The 27,696-nt window shown below is 39.5% G+C and overlaps 2 protein-coding genes and 1 long non-coding RNA gene across 3 annotated transcripts; all 3 read left to right on the top strand.

Annotated features, from left to right (window-relative positions):
• Positions 1–567: 567 nt before the first annotated feature.
• zpld1b (zona pellucida-like domain containing 1b) lies at positions 568–6,281 on the top strand. Its single transcript, XM_051397645.1, has 10 exons — positions 568–885; positions 1,912–2,132; positions 2,255–2,436; positions 2,815–2,887; positions 3,600–3,697; positions 4,027–4,107; positions 4,324–4,495; positions 4,580–4,685; positions 5,588–5,617; positions 5,853–6,281. Exons 1-10 carry the CDS (start codon positions 747–749, stop codon positions 6,023–6,025), a joined length of 1,275 nt encoding a protein of 424 aa, XP_051253605.1. The 5' UTR covers positions 568–746; the 3' UTR covers positions 6,026–6,281.
• A 2,373-nt stretch (positions 6,282–8,654) lies between these two features.
• Positions 8,655–15,843, top strand: si:ch211-229d2.5 (zona pellucida-like domain-containing protein 1). Its single transcript, XM_051397607.1, has 10 exons — positions 8,655–8,771; positions 9,231–9,451; positions 9,827–10,011; positions 10,104–10,176; positions 10,293–10,390; positions 12,616–12,696; positions 13,013–13,181; positions 13,272–13,374; positions 14,221–14,241; positions 14,416–15,843. Exons 1-10 carry the CDS (start codon positions 8,675–8,677, stop codon positions 14,550–14,552), a joined length of 1,185 nt encoding a protein of 394 aa, XP_051253567.1. The 5' UTR covers positions 8,655–8,674; the 3' UTR covers positions 14,553–15,843.
• Positions 15,844–16,312: 469 nt separating this feature from the next.
• Positions 16,313–23,330, top strand: LOC127362887 (uncharacterized). The gene is made up of 2 exons (XR_007884601.1): positions 16,313–16,478; positions 21,180–23,330. It is a non-coding gene; the product is annotated as an uncharacterized LOC127362887 (long non-coding RNA).
• Positions 23,331–27,696: the final 4,366 nt, after the last annotated feature.

The following is a 27,696-nucleotide window of genomic DNA, read 5'->3' as shown; positions in this document are numbered from 1 at the left end:
TGTTCATGTGAATGTGGGCTGCAGCGGCAGCCGATGACAGCTTAATTCCCGGGATGGGCCCCCCCTGCTGAGGCCCACCATTTGTGTGAGATGACAGACGGAGATCAGACCGAGGAGAGACGAGTGGGAACCCTCTGAGTACGCTCAGGTTTCTGGGCGCTGTGAAAAGATTTGTCCAGGCCATTCACATTTGACGGAGTTTCCCATGTTCTGCACTCCAGCGGGTTTTTGTCAAAGTGTTTGAATAATGAGCCCTTCTATCTTTCTCATCTGTTCACGTAAAGGCTGACGTTGTGTTTAGTTTGGGTCCTTGATGCCACCAAAAACTACATGTTGAACTTTTCTCTCGTCACAAGCCAGCAGAAGAGGAGTCCCAAACAATTACTTTAGAAAAGGCAGGAAACAGGTAAACAGGTGTAGAAAAAATAGAATTCGGGGTAGAGAGAGGGGAGTGGGGTGAAATGAGCTGGAAAGAGGGGTGACCTCAGTTTAAAAGGGGCTGGGTAATAGAGGTTTTGGACTGACATGAGCGACTAAGGTAAAAAGGGGGCAGAGGAAGCAGGATAAGAAGGATTAGGGGACCTGGGGAAAGAAGGTTGTACTACTTTGATAGAGGTCAGAGCGTGCAGCAGTCGAGGAAACAGGCGACAGGAGAGCATTGTTTCTGAACATCTAATTTTGAGATAAGTGTTGTTTTTTAACACATACCTGAGGAATGTGGCTAATGCAATGTTGACCTTCTGAAGATGACAGCGGGCAAACGTCTCTTGAGTGCTGAAATGACACGAATGTGCTTCATCTTCCTGCTGATGAGTAATGCCATTTCAGTCTCCACACAGTTTAATGGATACAACTGTGATGCCAACTACCACAGCAGGTTTCCTGGTGAGAACACAATCCACACACTCGTCTTTCATTCTGCCTACAGGTGTGGAACACTTTAATACATGATTTATAACACACAACTATAAGGGCATTTGAATATTATTTATTTATTATTTGTTTCATTTGACCAATTATAATTCCTTCTATGAAGCATCTGTAACCTGTTTATAAATGCAGTTTCGTACAATGTTTTGTACTTGTGATACTTAAAATATATTTTTCTAAAAATGCTTTTAAATATGTGTGTTACAGCTAGGGCACTTAAGATCATGGCCTCTGTATATTGTCAGTGAATTTGGAGGATGGTAGTACCACAGGGGAGAATAATTGTATTCCTTGGCAACATGGAGAGGGCTTTTAATTAGGAAATTATTGGGAAAGGGATGTTTTTTGAATTAGTCTGTAATGTCCTAATACTTTGCTAAAGAGGTTTCCTAAAATGATTTGGCCACCTGCCTGAATAGATCAAATGTAAAAAAATATCAAGTCATTTAAACATAATAGACACTTTCTTTTCAGCATTTAGATTTGTGCCTACCACCCTGATATAATATAAACACTTCATAGAAAAGAACAAATGTTGAAGTTGTTATATCACCCACTGTGGTCCATAAAAATAACAATAATAAATGTTTTTATTAATGCTTCTATAATTTGGGTGATTTGGCCTCTGAGCTCTGTTATTTGCACAACATTGATTTGAAAATTCACATAATGAAAGTGTTGATTTTCAGACCTCTTTTATAGCTGGTGAATATTAACCGGACTTCAAGCCTCACCTTTGCAGCAGTCTTTTTTTCCCCATCCCACACTATAAGTTACATGTTTTTTCACCAAAAATTCAGCGGCAGTTTGCAGCATTTTTCCTGCATATTTCCTTTTTACGTTATTAACCTTCAGTTTTGACACAACTCAAAAATATATCTGTAATTTCTCAAACCACACATCTAACTAGCTAACATTCTCTAAAGTTAAAGAGATGCTGTTAAATCCTCTCTCTGCCTCCCATCCTCTCTGTTCCTCCAGGCGAGCGGGACATCAGTGTATACTGCGGGGTTCAGACCATCACCTTGAAGATCAACTTCTGCCCTGTGCTCTTCTCCGGCTACACTGACGCAGATTTGGCCCTGAATGGTCACCACAGTGAATCCCAATGCCGTGGCTTCATCAACAACAACACCTTTCCCACTGCCGTCCTGTTTAGCATCAGTCTCAGCACTCTAGAGGCCTGCGGTAACAGCCTGGTGGTAAAGAACCCACAAACACAAGAACATGGTTTTAATATAATCAATAAGCAACTTCATCATGTTGTTTATTGACTTGGGAGAAAGCACAGTGACATGGCTGAGATCTCTGTCTCTCTCTGCAGGTCAGCACAGCCTACGGGGCCAATGCCTACGGGAACATGTCTCTGGTACAAATTGGGAACGTCTCAGGCTATATCGACACCCCTGACCCACCGACTATAATCAGCTACCTGCCTGGTTTGTTGTATAAATTCAGCTGCAGCTATCCACTGGAGTACCTGGTCAATAACTCACAGCTGGCATCGTAAGTTACTAAAAGAAACTCTGACCTTTCAGAAGTTTGTGGATTTGATATTAAGATGTATTAATTTAATTATGAATTAATTAAGATTTGATTATTGTTCTCCTAAACTGTGGTGACAATTCAGCAACTGCCTGAGTGGGTTTGTGTCTTAAGGTTTTCTGAAAACTATTTGTTTTAGAATTTGCATATTTTCTTAATGACCTCGATGCTAATTCACATTCACGCATTCCTCTAAACTGTCATGTAAATAAATACATGTACTATAGCTTTATCATACATCAAAACCTTTGTTTTCCAAAACTATGTTTAATCAGTAAACACCCACAAAAGATGAATAAATAAAAAGCATCCAAATAAATGTGTTGCATCTCTTCCCAGCTCCTCTGCTGCTGTATCTGTCAAGGACAGCAACGGTACATTTGTGAGCACGTTGAGTATGATCCTGTACAATGTGAGTAACACAGTTCATCTTATTATATAGTCGATGATAATTTCCATTGCAATGCGTGAACTCTGAAGCTGAGGTTCAGATGGATTTTCTTTTCTTTTTTTATATGAAAATTGAGTTCATGATCTTTGAATCAAGTTAGTGTTTTAGTTTAATTAAAAAGTATCAGTAGTAGTTAGGAGGCTGAAATATCACCAGATTTATACTTATAAGTGACATTTCATATTTTTCTTACTGTCAACAAATGCTGTGAAAAGACACAGCAAAAATCCTTCATTATAACGAGTGTGGGCACTGTGGTTTATTTTGACTAAATCCTACTGTAAATGTTCACTAGAGCACCAGATGATGCGTTTTAATACATCACTGAAAATAGCCCTGAACAAATGCACTATTTATATTTATCTTTGGGTAACCTTTGCTAAAAACTACACTGGGTACTGTAGTGACTGACATGGTTTTGAGGCTGAGAGACACAAACAAGGCAGCATTAGAAACTATTGTGAGACGGATTAATACATCGGTTTATGGTTTCAGTTATTTCAAGGGATTTATTGACAATAGCAAAAATTTTGAATACGGACAGCATTGTAATTTAATAATAAGTAAATTTTCTTTTTATGTCAGGACTGAGCCCCTTTTATTAATTTCAAGTTTCCAATTTAATGTTGACCCTTTTTGGTTTTCCTCTCCACTTTTTTTTTTCCTGTTACAGGATTCGACATACAATCAACCTCTCTCTATTCCAATGGCAGGACTGGCTCTGAAAACCAGAGTATTTGCTGCTGTGAAAGCCACAAACTTAGACAAACGGTACAAGATGACAGCCAATTATTCACTATACTGAACATTGGTTTTCAGATGTGACAAATCTTTGCAGAAATATTGCTTAACTAGATTGAGATTTTACCATAACAACTTCACTGAAGCGAAGATGATATTTTGAACAATTGCAACATTTTCCCACCCCAATTTTTTTCAGTCCTTTTTTTCCCTATGGTTTGCCTACATTCATTATGCCATTATGTTATTATTCAAAATGAAGGCGCCAGTCCACAGCAGAGAAAGCCATGATCTGTGCTTTCCCATGTTCAGTTAGATCTCTATCCTCCACCCCAGCTTATAGTTTTGTCTCTCTGCAGGTGGAACATCTTGATGGACTACTGTTACACAACCCCCTCAGGGAATCCTAATGATGAACTCCGCTATGACCTTTTCTTTGGGTAATCTTGCTTTTTTTCCCCCTTCAAGATGATGACTTGATAAACCACAAAAGAGAGTCATTACCTATTCAGGCTCTCCAAACGGCTTATCCCAAATGAATGCTACTTTTTCCCCTTTTCAGTGAGTGCTTAAGCACATATCTAGGCATCAAATCTGTCATTTTCAGTGTGTGCATGTACATGTGTGCATCAGTGTGTTGTACTTATTTGACACAGCTGCTACAAAGACCCACAGACGACGGTCTTGGAGAATGGGAAGAGTCAGATGGGACGTTTTTCCTTTGAGGTTTTCCGTTTTGTTAAACACAGACATCAGAAGATGTCAACTGTGTTTTTGCACTGCGTCACCAAGCTGTGCCGGGCAGACGACTGCATCATGCTCATACCAGTAAGTGTAAAAAATCATGATTCTCAGTTTGTGCCTTACTGTGTGGCCTCAATGAGGACTGAAATCTCATGATGTGATTGGCAGATTTGTGGGCGACGGCGCAGGCGGGATGAAGGGCAGAGCCTTGATTCCCCACCAGCAGCATCTGGGAACGCCGTCATCACCGCTGGACCAATCATCACCAGGAGTGGTATGAACAATAAACCGACTCTCAAAAGAGAATGAAAGAAAATCAATTCCACTCACACATCTGTACGATAAATATGAAGCTATTTGGCGTAGCTTAGCATAAAGATTGGATACAAGGGGCCAAAGGTAAAAAAGAACTAGTAAATCTAAAGCTCACTAATTAACACATTATATTTGGTTTGTTTAATCTGTACAAAAAATGAAGATAAAAATATCATGTTATGTTATGTTCGGGGCTATCTCTTGGTCCTTCACAGTGACTTCCTGGAGTAGGCTAGTAGAAATAGTCTAATAGTCTAAAAACCACAAATGGTCATATTTACACTTCAGTTTTTGTATGCATATTAGATGAGATATAACATGTTAATTAGTGGTAGCTCATTCCCCCTACCTCAAGTCTTTATGCAAGGCTAAGCTAACTGGCTGCTTGCTGTTGCTTCATATTAAATGTCACAAGTAATATCTATATTTTCATGTAACTCTCAGAAAGATTGAAAACAGGGGGAAACCATAGATTCTCGCACATAGTCTGTAAAAACTCAGTTTGTTATTTTGACACTTTGGTTTCTGTACAGATTTAAAAAAAAAAAAAAACACCTGATATAACAGATTCATTACTGAGGTGCTGCTAGACAGGTTTTTGTTACTTTTCGACAGAGCTGTCGAAAACTGTTTCCCCTGTTTGCAGTTGTTAGGCTAAGCTAACTGTCTCCTGGCTACAGCTTCATATTCGACACAGACATGAGAGTGGGAATATTTCTCTCAGCAGTCTCAACAAGAAAGTGAAAAAGCACACTTCTCAAATGTCAAACAAATTTAGATCAATACATCCACAGAGCCACTGAAGATTAAAGTATGTGCAAAAATGACTCAATAAACACTTTCCTAACTCTCATTTTTCAGATGAAACTCCTGTCAACAACTCTCAACTTGGTAAGCTCCCAAGGCAATGTTACAAAACATAGAAAGGTTCAAAATATCACCCATGACTAAGTCCTGGGATAGGTGCAAAGACAGAAGATACCCATGGAAATCACTGATTTATGGAACCAACAAAAAGGGCTCCACTTCTTTTTCTGAAAGAAAAAAAGACACAAGCTCAAATCACGTTAAGCCTACGTCAAAGAACATGTCTGTTTCAAGTTTCTGGTTTTCTTCACCTTTTCAGCATCTGGCAACCCCTCCCAGCCAATGAACCCGGTGACTAGTGCTCTAATCTCAGGCGTGGTCATCCTGGGCGGGGTCAGCGTGGGCTTCTTGCTGCTGTCAATACGCCTCCTGCTGAAGTCCCGCCTACCAACAGCCACAGCCTCAGGTGTTTGGAGCCCCAGCTTTAAATGAATAAACATCTGTATATAATGTTGTCTTTATACTGACATATGTGCAGAATGTGTTTAACAAACTGATAATGTAATGTGCATGTGCGCTTTCCTTTGTACGCACATTATTAAATATGTATATTGTATTGTTTTAGGTGTTGTGTATTTATTGCCTTCAATACCTCATTCGTGTTACTCATTGTTCGGTCAGTTACGGTGTTTACAGAAGCTTTATAACTCTGATGAAAATGGAGAAAACGTTCATCCTTAGAACTTGCAATAAAGGACTGCATCAGAAATATTGGTGCGTAGCTTTCAATTTCTTTCTTTGAGCCTTCAGTTCTTCACATTAGCTCTGGAACCAAGACAAAAGAAAAGCCCAAATACATTTTTTATGTTTGTTTGTTTGTTTCACTGTCAAAATTATATCATAACTGCAAAATTTGAAGGCCATGTCAAACTCACTGAAAGCTCGGGGAAAGCACGAGTAGAGCTTGAGCTGATGTGTTTTTTTTCAGCTGCCGTTTCCAAGGTCAAGTCCAAGTTGGATTCAAACAATGATTTTGAATTCTTCATAAACACTGAATGATTCGTTTTTCCTTTATGGGTTGATGGGTTGAATATTTTCTTAGTTCTTAAGCTAAGCAAACAATTTTGAAACCCAATGGATTAAATGAAAAGTGTTAATACTTGAAGCCCCTACATGGACCTTGTGGACAAAAGCTGAGGTGTTTCCACCACCTCGTTTCATTGATTTCAAGGGGAATTCAACCAAATCTAACCCAGTGGCAGCCAGTAGGAATAACTATACAGAAATAGCCCATTTTCTTGCTGATGTTTATATTTATAGGTCATATAGAGGCATCTGTATTAAACTGGGACTGTTTCATAACCAGTTTAAACCTCCTTTTAGTACGTATAATATCAATATAACTAAACAACTTTATTTTTATGTTCTACAACCTATCATCTCCTAATGAATGGCTGTGTACTGACACATATTTGTATTTTTGGTTATAAACAAATCTTTATTTCATACGATTTCCTGCATGATTTATCTGACTACGATCAGTTAAGTCTGCTTTATTCTTTAATATTGGCTCATATCTATGAAAGTTTTCCAAATGTCATGGCCTCATGGGTGTCCAATCTCCAGGAAAATGAATAAAATACCAGGCACTGCCAGAGCTCATTTGATGACTGCCAGAATTAATCTTTCAATTTTTGCCGTATTGATTTGCTTTTCCGATGACCTATATAAATGTCTGTTGGCGGCAGCTGCGTCTCACGTGTCTGACTCCGCGGCTGTTTTTGTGACCCGCACGGCTCGGCTGCATTCACTGCTCTTTATCACTCTAATCCCTCATTTCAACAGCCATTTTGTGATGTATTCAGCGTCCACAATGACCACAGATAACTGAAATGAGAGGAATAAATGTTATCCTCCAGCCTCTCAGTTTACTATCAGCGATAATTGATTAAACCCTCCTTCTTTCTTGAATCCAAGTTCAGGCAGAGTCAAGTCCACAGAAAACTTATTTTTTAAAGACCCGTGGATATATTTGTGTGGGGGCGAGAGGACAGAAGGACTCTTGTCATGTTTAAGTGCACACATCATGACATAATACCATTTGACAGCGTGGTTTCATATGTTTGACGAAATATTGACGGAGACGCCCATCCTCCACCTTGACCCCGATTAGAGCTTTCTCTTCCCAGGTGGCTCAACTGACAAGATCAGGTTTCCAACTGTCCTTCAATCATTTTTTCTCAGTTAAAACTCAACATCAACCTAATTTTAGATGATGCTCCAAATATATGGGAATTTCTACTTTGGCTCTCAAGCACGAACACAAATATTCTTACATAATTCTTCAATATCTGAATAAATAAATGGAAATAAAAAATAAAAATTCACAAGGCATAAACGTGATACACGCCAGTCACATGATCAGTCTGACTAACATGTTTGTTGATATTAATAAATTATGAGCATCAAAAGCCCTCATATAAAAAATCTTTTGTGCCAATTTGTCAAATTAAGGGTGATCCAGGTCACATTTAACTACCAAACACCTCAGAAGACAACAGGTCCTCTTTCCTCTATTATGCGTGAGGTCCCAGGTGAATAGAAACCATACATACTCTTTCTTTATTAAGTTTCATATTAGTAGGCAAAGGCATTTCACACACAAAGTCACAAAGCCTTATGGACATTGTCTGAGCATGTAACTTTGAAGGGGACTGTGTTGGGTTTCCTCATTTGCCTCCAGGAGAAGACCACAGAACCTCAGCCACAAAAAGTGACTTGTTTACGCAAACTGAGGCAGCCCCACCAAAGTGGCTTTGACCCTGTTTCCATCCAATCCTAAAACAGTGTTGTGACCACACAATGGTGATGCTTGCCATATATAAAACAGCCAACTGCTGTCTTGTCCTAAACCAGAAAAGAGACTGAGGAGGTAAGATCCAGGCTAAGATGCAAACAAGGTTTCTCGACTTGACAGCCCTGGATTAAGCTTCTAAATTTGGATCTTAATTGTTAACACCACCTCATTGGATCTTACAGATGTTTTCTTCTGCAATGTGTTGGATTTTTTTATTTACTATTTTTCTGTGTTTGACATCTGTGTGTTTGCCTCAGAATTTTCACAGAGGGCAGAGCAGAGAGATGGCTTTATTCAGGGTCCTCTTCCTGATCTCCTTGTGTATTGCGGGCCGTGAGGCCCTCAGCGTATTGGACTGCGGGGCGTACGCCAGACGACCAGGTAAGATGGCCGTGACCTTCAGGTCATATTGACTTTATTTCAGATATAGATCTTTTAGGGAGGTCATATTGATTTTAGTTTACTTCAGATATTCAATTAACACATGTGAAAGAATGCTGTAAATTGTGCTGGTAAATATGTGTTTACAGAAGAAATTAGGCTAAACCAGTTTAATTAATTAATAGTTATGACTTGATTAATTGTGGTTCTTGTTGTGGAACTATTGTATTCCATTTGAATAGATATATTTGTAATTTTAAATGCACTTTAATTAAGAAATTTCTGCCTTTTTTATTATATTTGTCCATACATGCACAAGAATCTTAATTTTTCTCACAATTCTTCCATATGATTGTACATGCAGAACAGTGGGTTGGGTTAACATGATTCTATTAGTTTATAAGTGAATAAAAATCACATCACAATCTTTAAATTAAAATGTCATCTTATCACCATCAGAATACAGTGATATTTCTGTGGTGTGCGGCACATCTGCCATTGACCTGGCAATTCAAATCTGTCCGGTTATCTACACCGGCTACAACAAGAGCTTACTGATCCTCAACCGCATCCGGGACAATGCGGACTGTCAGGGGACGCTGGACACCTCGGTGGCACCGCCAGTGCTGAGATTTAGCTTCCCCATCAGAGAAGGAAACGCCTGTGGGAGTAACTTCTTGGTGAGTATTGCATCAGTGAAGTGTCCTGAGGGAGTCGTGAGAGGTAGCGTTCTTGGGAGAGTTAGGGCTGATTAAAGAAACTAAAAGGATATCTGAGTGCTGTGTTTTAGGCCAGGTGAAGAAGTGAAAACGAGAGCACTCATGGTAAAAATAGGAGAATTTCACCAAGACATACATGAGGTGAATCAGTCTACTCTTGACTTATTGTAACACAGACACACGCAATTCCACCAGTCTCCTTTACTGAGAGTGAGAAAGTTGTTCCACTTTCTCGCTGCAGTTTCATCACCGCAGCCTGCTGTGCCAGAGACGCTGGCCAACATTTATTTTTAACCATTTCTTAAATAATCATGTTTGTGTTAAATAATTCCTCAGACCACGAGCGCACCAGGGACAGGATTATTCTCAGACTTCTCCAACATCCAGACGGTCAACGTCAGCGGGGTGGTCCGATCCTTTGACCCCACCATTGGGACGATCACCTACAATGCTGAGCTCAAGTATTACTACTCATGTGCTTATCCTCTGGAGTATCTCATCAACAACACCCAGGTGGATGTGTAAGTCATAGCATGTGGGTTAAAACATACATTAACACTTCTAACATTTCACTTGCGTGCCAAGTGTGACCTCATTTCTTTCTTCCTCATAGGTCATCCTCCTCCATTGCTTTGAAGGACAACAATGGGAGCTTCATCAGTACCCTCAGCATGGCCTTGTACCAGGTGCCACCTTACACCTTCCTCACATACTATACATCATATATGCCTGGCACAGACTTAAACTGTAACTTCAGAAGACTGATATTATTCTTTTCTTTTACCTCCTCTTCCTTTGCCAGGATATAAATTACACCACGCCCCTTGTCTTGCCACGCCTGGGTGTCGAGCTGAGAACAAACATCTACGTGCAAGTGGCTGCATCCAACCTGACATCCCAGTAAGAACCATTGACACTGTACGGGTTTTCCTTTGTCTAGTTCACACCTGGACTCAGATTTTACTTCTAAGAAAAACACTGAGGGGTGAGATCCAGAGTGAGATCCAAGACAAGTCAGGCCCCCCCAACCCCAACCCCTACCCGCATACACGCACTAAAAGAATAAAGTATATATATATATATATATATATATATATATATATTGAAAATATGTTTCAATTTGGATTATAGAGAGTTTTGATTATCCAACTGGGTGTGTTATTGGGATTTCATAAATTTAATTTTTGTAAATAATAATTTTGGTGACCTCACAACCTCAGCAAACAAAGTTGTGTGCTGTGATCTCTGGCGCCCCCCCCAGAGGGGGCACGGACCCCAGGTTGGGAACCACTGCCTTAAGTGACATTTGATCAACTTTACAGGAGAGCTGAAGCAAAAGATGTCCATACATGTGGAAGACAATACTTAATGAACAATATTTTTACATTTATTGAAAAAAATATATATATATATATCTTTTAAATACATTTATTTGCTTTTTGATTAATAAATCTGGATTGGTTTAAAATTCACATGTGCCCTCTTGGCAGTAGAAAGAGCTCAAGAGGTTTCATTTAAAATTTTATATAACTAATTTTCTCCCAAAATGTCACTTATGCCCCTCTGGTTCTCACCCCTTGGCATATTTAAGCAAATCTGGTACTTAAGGACAATTTTGTACTTTACTTATGCTAATTTCCTCCACATTTTAGTGAGAAATGTTTTATATTGTACTCAACTTTCAGAGTAAGGTTTTAGATTATAAACAAAACAAAACAAAACAAAACAAAACATGATGAGCTTATAAAATACTGAATGATTAAACCAGATGTGAACCAGATGTACCCAAGATTTTTGGGTTGTGGCCCCTTACAAAATAGACATGTCTAAATTTACCCTCTAAACTTCTCAGATGCCTTCATTTAAAAATATCAAATAAAGTCCCAAAAATTAATCCAGTATTGTGTATCAGGGGCCCATCAGTCATCTGCAGAAGAAGAAAGTACATTTATATGTACATTTTGCTGATAATACATACACTTTACTTTCACTTCAGTAGGATTTTGAATGCAGGTATTTCTACTTAAAGGACCAGTGTGCAGGATTTAGTGGCATCTAGTGGTGCAGATTTCAAACATTTGGAAACAGCTCAACCTTCCAAGCGCGTAGGAGAAAATACAGTGGGCCTGTGAAACACAATAGACCCTATCTAGAGCCAGTGTCCATTCTGGGCTACTGTAGAAACATAACGGTTCAACATATCTATGAACATTATATTCCATTTATGCCAATAGATCCTCCTAAATGTTGCACACTGGACCTTTAAGTAAATGATCTGCGTACCTCACTCCTACTTACAGCAAAGTGTAAGCGTGTCAGTAACATTTAAGGGTAGTTTTCCAGTGATCACATGATAACTCATGTATGACGAGCCCATCAGAGACAAGGATTTACCCTGCCATGTTGGTCATTTTTTCAAAAAGAAAACCCTTAGATTTGACTCAGTGAAAATATGAAATCCTTAACATCTCCAGTACCAATTGACATGTCAAATTAACAACAATATATAAATTAAATAATAGGAAAACAAAAAGAAATGGAGCAGGAATGAAATCCTGCTGCCAGTAGATGACAACATTTGACAAATTCACAGAGAGAGTTTAGTACAACATTTAAAAGTGCAGACAATAAAGGACCCCAAGAGTGACTGTTCATCAATCAGTGGCAGCTTTGTTCTTGTTGTTTGGACACCTGAAAAAGAATCTAATAAAAATAATAGGCCAAAAAGCTTCCCTATTGTGATTTTGTACATTCACTCCAAAACATGTCTCAGTAGATGTGTGCTTATCTGTCTCTGTAGTCATTTTAGTGTCTACTCTTAATCAATTAAACTACAAAAGTATTTTTCAGTTGTAAGAAATGTGATAAACATCTTTTATTCTGAAGTTTGTGAGTTTTAAGGTTAAAAGTTTGACTTTTAGCAGTTTAATAAATGTGGGCCTGGATGTCGGTAATATACCAATGGCTGGTGTGGAAACTGAGTCAGTGTCTAGATTAAAAACAAGACATTTCCTGTCTATTTTAGTCTTCAACCACCTGACTGTTGATAGATTGTAAATCTGAGGATTCTACCTGTGATCTGGAGTCTCTGACTCGGTGCTGGGGGCCTCATTCTTTCTCCACAGGTACTTTGTTCTTCTGGACCGGTGCTACGCCTCGGTGAATCTGCAGCCCTCCAACTCCACCTACTTTAATCTGTTTGTCTCGTAAGTCACGAAAACTCCTAAAGAAATTCTGACAAAAAAAGCGTGAGCTGCCTACTTATTGTAACTTGTGGATTTCTTCCAGTCCTTCAAGGATTGTAAATTGGTTCTGTCTCTCGGTTCAGCAGTCTAGCTTTAAATTTAAACCTTTACACATATCTACAGGTTTTCCTCTTCCGTGCAATAAATGCAGCACAGCTAAATCCAAAGGGAGCCCTAGTCTTGATTTTGTTTCCCTGCCCTTCTACCATTAATACATTGCCTGTATGCCTGTATGTGTGCAAATGGGGCACTTGTGAGGTTCGCCTTCTATTGAAAGGTGCTCCATAGATCAGCTCACCACCATGCTGGAGAACGGGGATAGCCAAAAGGCCCGCTTCTACTTCCCGGCATTCCGCTTCATTGAGCAGCAGAATGAGACCATCTCCACCTACTATCTGCACTGCATCACCCGACTCTGTGAGCGCAGCACCTGCAGCACCTTAAAGGTAGGAAGGCAGCGCATGCATTTCAAGCTGAAATCCCCAATTCCACCAGTCAGATCATCAACTCGTCTCTCCGTCTGGTTTAATCCGCAGCAATGCAACAGGAAGAGGAGGAGTGTGGAGACCACGGTTGTCCAGGAGAGCATCACTGAGCCTTCGGTGCTCACAGTGGCTATAAGGGCCGAGACAGAAACCTGTATGTCCCCTATGTGTCTTCCTTTTTGTGCAAATGAGTAATAGGAGTCAGACTAAAGATCTGCACGCTGTAATGATAGCCACCAGTAGATTTAATAAAGCAAATGTAAATCTTGGTCAGACATCATCAAATAAACACCACAGAGAAAACAGAACAAGCCATATTAATGGAAAACTTTGATATTGTTTGCTTTCTTGCTGAGGTGAGATAGATTGATACCATTCTCATGTCTGCAAGCTAAATGAAGCCACTAGCGGGCAGCTAGTTAGCTTAGCTTCTCATAAAGACCAGAAACAGTTGGAAACAGCTAGCCTGACTCTGTCCAAACAAAACAAAACCCAACTGCCAGAACCCCTGACACGCACTCATCAACACCTTCTATCTCATTCGCTGTTTTGTTCTCACCCTAAGGCTGCCAGACAGTTATTGCTCCCAGCCAAGAAGAAGTCTAGCACACAAACCCCCATAGAAACAGATGTTTTACAGATTAAAAGGTTAAATCACTAAACCTCTTTAATATTTCTAATTATTTCTTGTAAATGCTGACATAGATGCTGATGATAGATGATATGGGCTGATCTTCTTATTAGAATCAGGACTAGTACATCTTAAATAGTCACTAAAATGTGCATAAATATTTTTAAAAAAAGGAAACATCCAAAAAAGAACAGTACATAGAAAAACATAGTCAGACTCCCAACACCTGTAAAAGTTTCTGTATTTGTCAACTCATGATTTTCTGACTTTTCTCTTCTGCTATATTATTTTTCCAACGTTTTGGCAAATATAATATTTTGGATATAATCTCTCATAATGAAATACTGACTCTTATTGTCTTCCTTGCAGCCATTCTCTCAAAAGAAGAGGGTAAGTATGTTATTTAATAACTTGACAGCCATGAGAACAGTCATTCACAAAGTTTTTACTAATTAGATTTCTCCAGAAATGAAAAGCATTTCTTATCTGTAGCAAGTCATAATGTCTTCTGTTGTGTGCTGGAATTAAACATCCCATAATGGTGTCACTCTCATTTGTGCACAGCCTTGTCTGCTGGCCAGTCTGATGGCAAGGGCGCGTCTGTTGGCCTGGGAATTGCTGTGGCTGTCCTCATTGTGATAGGGATGGCAGCTATTTTGATGGCCACATCTTTTTATCGAAAACTGAAGCGGTTAAGCTAGCAGCAGCACCATAATGTTGATGAACAGAGGTCAGCCTGGGCTAAATGACATAACGAGTTTGACAGGGTGACATTCACATACTGGTGGAGGTGCATAATGTATGTATGTAGGACTCTGCTTTACTGAATCAAACTATTGATTGGAGCACTTAATGTTTCTTTCCAATCCTTCACAGACTGTTAGAAGTTATGGAAGGTGAAGTCTGAATAATGCACCTGCCGTGATACACTGCATGTTAAAAAGGAAAGAAAGAAAGAAAGAAAGAAAGAAAGAAAGAAAGAAGATATTTAATTGTCACCTTGAAGGAGTAGTTCAACATTTTGAGAAATACTTATTTGCTTCCTCCAAGAAGTTATAGTCGGTACATACAGTAACTGCCTATAAAACAGCAAATTCTCCATTTTACAAATGAATTAAACAAACAAGATATAAAGTGTTAATTAAAGCTTTAGAAGTTCTGGTGGTTGAACTAACTTAGTTACTCAGAGCCAGACTCGCTGTGTTTCCAGTCTTGACACTAAGCTAAGCTAATCTGCTGCTGGTTCCAGCTACATGTTTAGTTTACAGACATAATTTGGCATTTATGTTCTGATCGCAAGTGTATTTTCCACAATGTCGAACTTTTCCTTTAACTTACAGCCAGAGTCAAAGCAAAAGATCATGGCTAAGAATTGTAATCCTTTTTGTCTCACATTAAATTTGGTTTATTGTCAGTGAGTAAATATTATTTGATTCAAGTACTCAGACGTCTTGTTTATCTAACCTATAGGCCATAAATAAATATCTACATCTGTATATGAATCATGAACATGGATGACACAGTGACAGTGGATTGCACTCCTTGTAACATCTAATAGACTTTTGATGCTTTCACAAGCAGCATAGATTATTTTGTGCAAGCCAGAGCTGACCTGTTGCATGTTATATGTAGAAACACATGTGTTATTAATTAAATTCAAGCTGCAAAATGAGTGTCCCATTGCCCATTCTGTTTGTCATGACAGAAATCCAAAGGTATCACATGAAATGCAACGATACCAAAAGAATGAGCGGGTACATTTAGTTATTTATTTGCATTATTTTTATGTTTGTAAAGCCTGCATTATATCAGGGGGATTTGCTTTATGTACTACTAGTTTTAACAGTTGTAATAATGTATAATCTATATTGTGGCAACTGTTCTGAGAAAGTTTGTACATTTCCACAAAGTGAATGATTGCTGTGTGTATATGTGCACCTTTTTTTCGTGTCACACATGCATTATTTTTACTATTAAAGCTTGCAAGAAATGAAACAAGAGGTTGTGTCTTCTAACAGTAGACACTCACCTGCAGTCCAAAGTATACTCTGCATGCCGTGAATTACAATCCTATGTTAGAGTGCATTTCACAGTCCACATGAAACAGTCCCTGACATACAAGAAGGCTTCGGTTAGCTTTTGTGCAATGTGGGAATAAAAAGGAAATGAAAAGGATTAATTCATCAAACTAGTATAACTGGCACACACACATATGCTGTTTTATAACTGGAGGAATGTAGATTGTACAAAAAGTAGAGCTGTTCAATATGAATATTAGTATTTCAAATTCATACTGTCAGGAGTTTCCTTCAGTTTGAGGTTTGATGTGCTTGGCTTTGGAAGCACAGCGGATAAAAGAAAGTTTGTGTTGAGGTTGTGATGTTTTTGTAATGATCCTCCACTAGAGGGTGTCTAATCACCATATTTTTTTATCTCGTTTTTTTTTAAGGCTTACGAGTACTACAGTTGTGATTTTCAAGCTTACCTGTCCACAGTGCCAGTAGTTATTATGAGGGCTGGATTTGTTTTATTGCCCACACACTACATTACAAGCTTATTTTTTCTTCATGTCAGCTTTCTGAAGGGCACAGGCTGCTTGTATTTCCAGTTTAAGTGGTCATGGGAAGGTAAGATCAATAATTTTCTGAGTGACCCAGTGAAAAGCTAGATGTCTTCTCCTGTACACCGTAAAAAGAACAGGCAAAGCAATCAGCTGGCTTGACAAATGATCTAATTACAAGTTCCTGTATTGTTAAGTAGGCCATGAAAAACTCCATGACAAGACGACCCACTTTGAACGTGATGGGGATAAATCAGCTGAGCTGGTATGTAGTGCTCCATTAGGACTGCAGCAACTGTATGTTCAGGATAAATCCCCCTTTTATGAGTTCCCTGTAATTTAATTAAACCAACAGGAATAAACGCATGCTCTGTCGCTCTCTAATGGTGTGGACATTAACCTTTGGATCCAGCTGCTTTGCCCTCTATAATGTTAATAGCTGTGGGGAAACAGGAGTGAAGAGCAGGAATTTGTAATTCACTTGCTGCTTATGTTGCTCTTGACGCTGCATATTTTACTGTATCTTACCATATTTAAAGTCAACTCATGTTGTGATGCATCTTTATAAGCAGCATTTGTATTGCTGCCATTAAAACTTGCTCTGTTTATTTCAGACTTATCTGCTAAAGGCATTAAATCTCTGTCAGGATGATTGTGTCCTTTTTTACTGGCTTCAACATTTTGGTCGGTTTTGTCCTCAGCTGAAAGAATAATTGTCCTGTCATTTCTATTCTAATTAATATGCATATGAGTCTGTCTGTGGGCTATACATTAGGTTTAGGAGACAGCACAATCATAAAAAATTGATGGACCAATTGTAATTTAGGGCAGGCACATGAACATGAAGACTCTTGGAATATGATGACTTTGAATAAACAGTGTCAGAGTTTTGCTAATGGGCTGATGTGATGTGCTAATGTGCTGAAAAAACGAAGAGAAAGACGGGATGGGTTCAAGGCAGGTAAATGTGAAAAACTTTACAAAGGTTTGAATGTGCTGGACTGCTGAGCAGGCGAAGTCACGCTGGAAGGTCCAGCTGTTCCATTAACCTTTGGTAATGAGACATTGCAGCTGGGAAACTGTGGGCAAAGTGTAATGTCATGTTCACGTCATATCAGAGGAAGCAGAGGAAGAACGAATAGGACACAATTTCTTTGCTACATCCTGTACATGTTAAAGGAAATAATTCAACATTCAACAGGAAATATAATTATTTGGTTCCTTGCCGAGAGTTATGTGGATGAGATGATCGACACTGCTGTCATATCTCTTTCTGTTAAGTCAAGGCCAGGCTGGAGCCATTAGTTTAGCTTAGCATAAAGACTGGAAACAGCTAGCCCGGCTCTGTCTGAAGGTAAAAGAATCTGAATACTAGCACCTCTAAAGGTCACTAATGAACATGTCATATCTTGTTTGACTATTTCTTGAAACAGCCTGCCACAACCCTCCGTAAAACTGCAATATCTGTATTTTTTTCAACTGAAAAATGACAGTATGTTAATTAGTAAGTTTTAGAGTTGCTGCTGGTAGTCAGATTCTGCTACCTTTGGTCTGAGCCAGGCTTCATTTCACAAAGAAAGAGTGCTGAAACATCTTTCTATGAAACATGGGCTTAAAGTCCAGGAATGCCATGTATTTTGACAGCCTTTACATGACTGCTACTGTACCAATTCAATATTATAATAATATAAGTGCCATGCAGGTAGGCTTAGCAGACTTTTTCTTTGACTGAGAAAACCTAAATGAAAATGAAAGCTGTACAAATATTCTCTAATTTCTCGAGATGGGAATTGAGAACCGGTTCCAAATTAAACAGCGATCAAACAGTGGAGCTTTTGTACACCTGAGTCACATGCCTTTTTTCTACTGTGTTTCCACATTGTGTTCATTCTCACAGATAATAAAACAGTTGTGTTGACACTGAAAACCTGGAGGCATACTTTTTGAATTGATAAAAAGTCAGACCAATAAGAAGAATCATTTGAAGCAATAAAATCCTATAAATCCCCATCCCTAACGTCACCTGACCCAAACACGATACATTGAGATGTAGTCTAATCCCTATGTGTCTGTATGAGACAAAAACAAAAGTGTTTGTATTTGACTCCCAATGAATGAGAACAAGCAGGAGGGCTCGCAATATGGGTCAAAAATGTCTACCTGATAATGGTAGGATACATGTTTCCGTGCTTCCTTTGCTTTTGTACTAAGCCAAATTAACAGTCTAACTCTCGCTAAGAAAGCCAAGAAGCAATTGTCCTAAAATGTCACACTATTCCCTCCTTTGCCCATATAAGAAAATCCAAAGTGGCACACACTGGACCTTGCAGGAAAAATATCCTTTCTGTGATTTCAACAAAGACTTGGCAAGGTTTCCCCAGCCAGCATCTGGTGTTTACGTGATACAGTATGAATTCAGCATATACCCAAGTGTATGTAGCTACAGCATCAGTGCAGCCGGTCGTTCTATGTGGAGCATGTGAGTTAGTGTTGGTCCAATTAGTGTTGAGAGCGGAGTGGACAAGGGTGAATGTAGAACACCAGAACACACTGTTAAGCCTTCAGGGGGTGTTGTGGGATAAATTCAACAATCTTTCTATTCTGGTGCCCACTTGGCCGTAAATGTCTTACAAGGGAAGATTATTTCCAATCATTGATCACTGCAAAATGCAAGACAAAAAGAGAAGCCAAAGGGAAGCAAATCTGAGTCATGAATTATATCTGTCAGATCTCAAGACAGTGTGATTGGCATGTAGCTTGAAGCGTAATATGTGAATATGCGAGTTTGAACCTCTAATTAGCATTCATTTTATTTTTATGAAGAAAATCAGTTGCTGTGGAGATTTCAAATCTGGCTTACAACTCTAGAAAGAAAAAACTTGCCTGGTATGATTTAAGGGATAGAAAGTGAACTTGGAGCCAATCAGACTCTAGTGTTCAGCTCAGTTAAATGCCAACAATGAAATTAGTTGTGAGAACACATTTGAATGAGAGCTACAAACGTGTGAGTCATTATTAAAATTAGTAGCAAAGTTCTTTTTCAAAATGTGTTTCAATTTGTGGATCAGAGTGCAATCAGGAACTCTGATTACCAAAATGAGAGGGGACATTTGGCAACAGAAAAAAGGTCATGACACAAGGTGTTGATGATTATTCATCTGAGCAATATATTTAGATTTTTTACATGTGAAATTTAATTTTAGTTATCTGTGATGCCCCTAAAATAACTTTTCTCAACTTTCTTGATGAATGAAACCAAATGTAGCTTATTCCTCTGTGGCACAGAGCTCTGATGTTGTCCAAAAACTATTAAAAGGCGATCAGTGAGCCATTTCAATGGGTGGCATGTTCCCCTTCTTTACTATGGACATGGGCACTTGGTCAGTCCCACATACACCATCCTGATGCTGTTAATACTCACCAAAAACACTATTTGAGTAACTTTTCCTAACACCTACAGTGTCCAGTTGTTTTAGGAAATTATTTTGCCTTTTAAGTATATATTGATGACCTGTTTTTAAAGATTTTGTCTTCAGTAGGCACTAGTGGGCTTGATGCTGAGTGCCACACACAGGTTGGGGAAGTTGGAAAATATTGAGAAACGGACCTACTGTTGGTTTTGTGTTTTTATGAAATTTGCTGACAATATAAATGATCGAATATTAACAGCCTTATCCTTTAATATGTAAATCTGGATTAACAGATTTTTTTGGCAACTTGGGGGCAGTGCAACAGGAGATAAACACAATGCTGACATATCATCACCTAAATAGATTTAAAATGGTGGCAAACAGCTTTCATTTGGAGCCTTTGTCCAGCTGATTAGTATTAGTTCAATATTCATTATACCTTTAGCTCTGTTTTTGGTTTCTACCTACTGCAGAAGGAAATACTTGGCTTTTTAGCTTCAAAATGCTATGCTATGTTCTCCTATCAGTACTGGTTAGGTAGTGTACAGCTGGTTAAAAATAACTTTTTTTCTGAACTGCCTGCTGCAGATGAAAACAGTGTTGAGGATTATGGTGAGTGAACCAAACCAGTAAAGTTTCAATTGGCTAAAAGACTAGAGTTGAGGAAAACTGCAGAGTAAGGTGAGGATTCTCTAACTCTCCATGTCAAGTAGTCATTTGATCCATTGAACTTTAAACACCGTTGTCTGTGCCTTCAGCACCAGATTACAGAACTCATCAGGTAAAATTACAAGTGGGTGCAAGTCTTAGGTATGCTGACAGACGACAAACAGATTTGAGGTTTTGGTCCTTGTGCAAACTTTAGTCAGAATAAAGACAGCTAAAATGTCAGATCCCTACAAAAGGGGGAATAATCCTGCAGATGGCTCCAGTTGTTCTCTGCATCAGCAGTTAAAATCCTCTCAAAGGTTTTTTTCAGGACGGTTAGATTATCAGAGTATGCATCCCTTTACCTGGGTGAGTCCAAAAAAATCCCACTGGAATTTCTCTCTTGCTGGCCACCCATGAGAAAAGTATTAAGTGTCGTCTGTGCCCTAGCACTTCAGAATCCCTAAAAGCATCTGCAAAATTCACTCTGCAAGTTCCGTTTATATCTGTCCACGAGAGAACCCATTATCCATTATTTTCTTCCTCTTAAAATTATGCCAATTTCTATTCAAGATCATTTCATTGCCTGCATTTGGATATTCTATTGTTGTGTCTTGAATAAATTGGCAGAAAAGTGAGAAAAGGCCAGCATCACCTTGTCCTGCTTCATCTTAACTTATTTGTCAAGCTGTCCATCATCCTTTCAACAGGGGGCTACTTGTTAATGATTGATGCGGCACCTCTTAATGTGATGGATGAATCGCCTGCTGCATGATGGGACGGGGTGAGTCACCCACCCCTGCTCCCCTCCCCCAACACTCACCACTACTCTCCATGTAAGGGAGACACACGCCTTGTGTCCATCGATGGAGGAACAAAGGCACATTCAATTTAAGCCCTATCAATAATGTACAGCTGAGGAGGCCTTTTGCTCAAGGAGCCCTGTAAAAGCTTGGGCATTGTTATGGTGTAGCAATGGTTTTTGACTGGTTTATTATCTCCGGATCTGTACACTGAGTCATGTATGGTATCATCTTTTTATTTATTGTTGCATGGCAGCGTCACTGTGATGTCTGAGAGCCCTCTTGAGCTGCTTTGTTTCTCTGGAGGCTGCAGCCCAGGCGCTGGAGAATATGTCAAAAGCAAGATAAGAAGAATGCCATAGTTTTTGATTTATCGCCCATGTCATACATTTACACATGCTGTCTATAAAAAAGGAAATATTTTTGCTTTAAGTAGAAGCTGGACTGTGAATAAAATCTGACGTGTTGAGAGTTTGTTTTTTTATATATTTATATAAAAACACTTAAAAGACACAGTATGGTATGAGACAGGGAGTGATAGTATAAGAAGCAAAGGAATAGGAAATGCAGCAAGCAATCACTAAATGACCTAAATAAGTAAGAACATAAAATCAGAGAAAAACAAGGCTGTAAAAATAGGCCTTAGACAAAAGAAGATGTAATCTCCAATCTTGTCTTTACAGAGTTGAGGAGTGTAAAAACACAGCCCATGACTTTACGGTGACCTGAAATGCCCCATGTGAAGGTACCGGGCTATGCACAATATCTAATGAGCAGTTTAAAGGTCAGGGTCATAGCTTGGGGATAACTCAGACGTGCTTTAGAATAATCAATATCTACCCTAAAATGGAAAGAGAAACAAGTGCCAATGCTGCACTGCTTGATGTTATTGGTTTTGCACCAATTAAAATTCATACACAAACATTTTCTACAACAGAAAACTGAAAGACTATCACTTTCCAAGTTTTTAGCTGCTTTGATGTTTCCAAATTTGGAAGAAGCACCACTCCATAAATGTTTGCATATACAAAGAAAGCTGTCAGAGAGTTTAACAAGAGATTCCAGCCTTGGCAGCTCTCTATACTTTGAACTAAATGCTAACATCAGATTGCTCACAATGCCAATGCTAACATGCCAAGGTTTAACAGGTATAATGTTTACCATCTTGGTTTATCATATTAGTGTGCTAACATTTGCTAATTAGCACAAAACATAAGGTGCAGCTGAGGCTGATTGGAATGTCATTAGTTTATGCAGGTGATCTGCTGTACTTCCATGACTGCTTGGCCACCTACCGCTTCAACACCACAGAGTTTGCTGATGACATGACCGTCAGGCCAGGACAACAACCGCCATCTCAACGTCAGCAAGTTGATTGTGGACTACAGGAAGTAGTCCTATACACCGACACCACCACAATGACATCAAGACAATGGCTCTTCTTCTGCAGGCTGAGGGAGATCAACATGGTCTCCAGCCTGCATACCTAATAGGTAGAATATCCTGACTGGCTGCATTACTAGCTGGTGTGGTTGTTGCACTACCCTTAGCCGTAAGGCTCTACAGCTTCCTCCCACAGGCCATGTCTGTTGAATTCCTGAGCTCTCAATACTACATCACTTTGCTCCTTACTTGTTTATACATGCACAGCTCTCAGTATACATACATATGTATTTTTTTGCTGCTTAAAAACTGCATATTTATGTGCACTTCTTGACTACATGCTTTTCTCACCTGTCCATAACCAGTTCTCATTAAGCATTTATTACGTTACTGTACAAACTGTGTACATACAGTTTATTCATTTAATCACTACTGTACTATAGCATTATATTTTATATTCAGTTGTATTGTATTTTATGTCCTAAAATACAGGACATGTTCTTGTTTTTTTCTTCACTTCTCTTTTATCTAATTTCTTATTTACTTGCATGTTTCTCTTTTCATGTATATTGTGTGAGATTTTTTTCAGGGCACCAGGGAATTAAGAATTTAATTGCCAATGAAAGCTTAATTTTAACTGTTGTGCTTATGACAAATAAAGAACTTGAAACACTATCCAACAGAGAAAGTCAAACTGCTTTAAAGGAGTTTCAAGGCAGCGCAGTGTTTGAGCCTGTCAGGCAGAATCACATGATCAATGGTGTCAAAAGCCGCAGAAAGGTCTAGAAGGATCAAAACAGATGTTTTCCTTCCATCGGCTGCTAAAAGACAGCCATTTACCACTTTCATAACAGTTGGTTTAAAAGTCACGCTGAAACTTTTTTCAAAAGATTATTTCTGTTCCTGAATGCAATCAGCTGATTAGCAATTAACATTTCAAGGACCACAAGTGAAGTTGACTCTGTCTCCCTAAAGACTGGATGAAGAGCTTCACACTGGTCTGAGATTTGAGTATTGTGCTGGAATAAACCTCATAATAGGCATCCCGGTTGGCCAAAAGCAGCAGGACCTCTTTGTAACATGTCAGTCCACCAATTTCCTCCTCATATTTCCTGTCACTATAAAAAAAAAAAACATGAAATTAAAAAAAGGTCTTTTTACCATTGCCAGTTAGGGCCAAACAGCAGTCACACCTGTTCACACGAAGGAATCTTTGGCCCATTTAGCCCTTCTTTTAACCCGACACCAATGTGGTGCACAGAGGGCAAGAGGACACGCAGCACTTTACACAAACAACTGCATCCCCTCATACAATACAAATGCCCTTCGACACCACTACTGAGATGGGCAGCTTTTCCCCCAATCCATCTGTGGCCACTGGGGAGCCTGTGGGGATCATGGTTCATAATTCATAGAAGGAGCCAGAGAGAGACAACCCAAGGCAGGGGGTGGGTAGGAGTTGCCAAAATGAAGCATCCCTTTTCATTATGCATTGGATCTGTGACTCCAAGACTCAGAAAGCAAACGCTGGATGCTCTGTGATTTTTTGAGATCTGTGAATGTGGGTTATTAGCTTAGTCAGATGTGCACTCACAGTCACACTCTCTAGGCTGGCAGGATATACAGAATATACAGTAATTGCATAAATTCCAATGTGAAGTAGACTCTACTCTGTGTTTGCATAGGTCAGTGATTAAGCTGGATGAGCTGGAGCACTCCTGGGATGTAAAGCAGTGACAAACAGAACTGCACTAAAGGGTTTGATAAATCCCCTTAGTGAAGTCAGACTCCCAGTTCTCGGTTAAATCCTGCAGAGCTGCATTCTTAAGAGTTAAGGGAGATGAGAAATGCTAATAGGATGCTAAACCCTGAATTAAATTACTCTATTTTTACCTAAGTCATGTCTTAGGTGATGTTTAATGTTTTACACGTGTTTTCTCTATAATGTCCTGTGTCTTAATGTTGCCATGACACATTTCCACTAAAGTGGGCAATAGAGTTGTATTGCTTTGTATAACAGTGTTTGTTCAGCCTTAGAGGTCCAGAGCTCTGCAACCCAACCAGAACCTGATGGATTTCTTTTCAGTTTCAGACCAGTTTGTTGTCTAAAGCTTCAGGCTCAAAGTGGGTTCAGTCATTTTCAAATGTAATTTATTAAGAAATCTCTTTCTGTCTGACTGTGCCAATTGTCTGTCTATGTGTAGCTCATGGTGCAAGTGGATACACAATTCCCCCTGTAGAAATAGGAAAAGAGACAGATTATAGCCTATGTGTTGCATTAGCCTTGTGAGCTAACATTTTGTTATGGATAAAATAGAGCAAAGTATAGCCTCGCAATGGTACCAGTTGTGTTTAGTTGGGATGGGTCTTAAAGGTCCAGTGTGTAGGATTTAGTGGCATCTACCAGTGTAGCTGCAGATCTCGACCCAGTCACTTCCCGCTAGCCTTCCAAGCCAGATGGAAGAACAACGGAACTCAAACATCACGCTCTAGAGTCAATCAATATTTTTATGTTAACAATAGATCAAATGATTTTGTATGATATGGCAGTTCATAGTGATAAACCCACAGATACTTATTACAGACTCTGCAGCAACTTTTAAGTGCTGGGTTTATTTATGACATGCAACTTTAATGTTTTGGTTCACTCTAAACGCTCTCATCAGTCATTTTCAGACACCGCAAACCGATGTTTTCAGCAGAAAAGCGAGCACTTAGCTAGTTAGCAACTAACTGGTGAACATAGCACAGCACTTAGCAGCTGAATACCCAGGTATTTCCCTCTTGCATTGGTGGAGACCAAATCAGAGCTAAAAGGAGAGTAAATATTGGACTTTTATTCATCAGGTGATCAGAAACATGACACCAAACGAATGATAAAGTCGCTCCGTGTCTGCTGGACAATATCCATACAGCTTGTTGCACTACCTCCAAGCAATCAAAAAAGCTGATTTTCTCTTCCTCCGGCCAAAACAGCCTCACAACCAGAGGACCTCATGTTGGCAGGATTCCACCCTGCTGGAGTGCCTTTCAGTAAGACTCTGCCAGCTCGAAGGGCGCCACTGTGCTGCTCACTGTGCACTTTGACCTCCATGTGTACAAAGTGAAACACAAATGTTCTAGTGGGACCAAGCCAGACCAATGAAATACAACATTATTATTACACTGCTTTAAATAATTTAGTGTAATGTTAAGCTGTTTGTATCCGGTTGACATTTCCTCCAAGCTTTCAATCGATGGAGTGATCGATTTATGTTTATTTGATTATTTCATCTAGATAAAGATATGTATACTATATTACGAAGACAAACACAATAAAGCTGTTAATGTATTGTGTCTGTCACTGAGAACAATGGAGTTATAAACAGAAGACATAATAGTTAATAACATATTTCCATTATGGTCCATATGACAAAGTAGGAATGTTTGCCTGTCCAGCTATAACACACTCCATAACTCTCTCGCACATTAAAATATTTGATTCCACCTTTAGTGGAACAGAATGATGAATTGCATTTTATGCTCTTCATTTGTCTCTTCTGTCTTCATCAGCATTTTTTAAAAACATTCTCTCATTTTTCTCTCTGATAGACTGTGAAAGAGTGATTTCTCACTTTAAGGTGCAAAACATTCAATGACTTTCCTTTTCCACTCCACCTGCAGTATCTGTCTCCTTTTGTCTGACTGTCTGTCTCTGTTTAGTTTTGTAAACTTTATGTATAGTTTGATAGATTTAATTAGACTTTTGGACAAATTATGGATACTAAACTCATGCAGCCTCCCTGTTGTTTTTCCTCTTCTGCTGAAAACAACTGCCTGCTGATTGGGCCATGTGTAAGACTTCTATACCCTCCATATTGTTTACACCGCAGTTGTGTATCCCTCCATTCTCAGGCATTGTTTTGGACAGAGCCCCACAGTACATCTCTCACGTGTGGAAGTCATTCTGTCTGGCCCTTTTTGCATATCTTAGTCCCTCCTCCGGTTTTCCTCCCCAGACAAACCTGGAGGTTCCTCTCCGCTGTGCACCGCCAGAAACCCCTGTTCCTGGAAGTCTCAGCTTTCCTAGATTGGGTACACCCACAAGTTCCAGTCCCATGCAGCTACCAGCATGTCAAGTCTCTTTGAGCTATGAACTCCCTTTGTTTTCCTGCTCAGGACATTGCAGTACCATCAGTGCAGGCCCATCACTGCAGTGACCGCAACATATGGAAAAATGCTCCGGCTGCTGACTGTAATCGGTGCCTCACTGGCCTTCCACCAGATCCCTGCTCCCACTTATCCACCAGGTCGGAAAGTTTGGCTTATATCTAAAGACACTGCACTAAAAAATTAGTTAATTAAAAAATAAGAAGCTTTCACCCCTGCTTCATTGGTTTACATGAGAATGAAACCATCATTAATCTCTATGTTCAGAAACTGAAGCTGCCAGATCCATTAGGGATTCATCCCACCTTTCATCTCTCCAGTTGAAACCTGTTATTCCTTTACCTACACATCCCCTCCGAGCTGCATACCTGCACTCAGTCTACTAATCAAATCAAATTATTTGATGTTATTATTGTCCTCAGTCAGTGGGCAGCCACTGGTCAGTTATACACAAGGGTAAAGGGCACTGGCCTGTGAGACGTACCTAACACAGGGGTTTATTGATGGTGCTGGAAGGCAGAGTACCCCACACAAACACAAGGAGAACATACAAACTCCACACAGAAAGGCCCTGCTCCAGCTGGGAATCGAATCCAACACCATCTTGCACGTTGAGCCACCACACTGCCCAACTCTGTCTTTGTCCACTCCTTGCCAGATCGTTGTTTCAGCCACAGTGGTAGTTCACGTCTCAGGCCCCTTGAACTGTGCATTTAAGTTATTTCTCTTGTGTGTTATTTTGGTTCATCTCTAACCTTGTCTCTCTGTGCCACAGGACCACTACCTGCCTGCCTGCGTGCCTGCCAGCTGCTCAGCCACGCTCACTTCCAGCCATTTCCCTGCTCTGCCACGCTTCATCAACCACAAGCTCCCCTCTTTCCCCTCTGCCTCC

Source organism: Dicentrarchus labrax, unplaced genomic scaffold (assembly GCF_905237075.1).
Source record: "Dicentrarchus labrax unplaced genomic scaffold, dlabrax2021, whole genome shotgun sequence".
In the NCBI taxonomy this organism is placed as follows: domain Eukaryota; kingdom Metazoa; phylum Chordata; class Actinopteri; family Moronidae; genus Dicentrarchus; species Dicentrarchus labrax.
The sequence above is the reverse complement of the archived record's forward strand: the minus strand, read 5'-3'. Positions and strand labels throughout refer to the sequence as shown.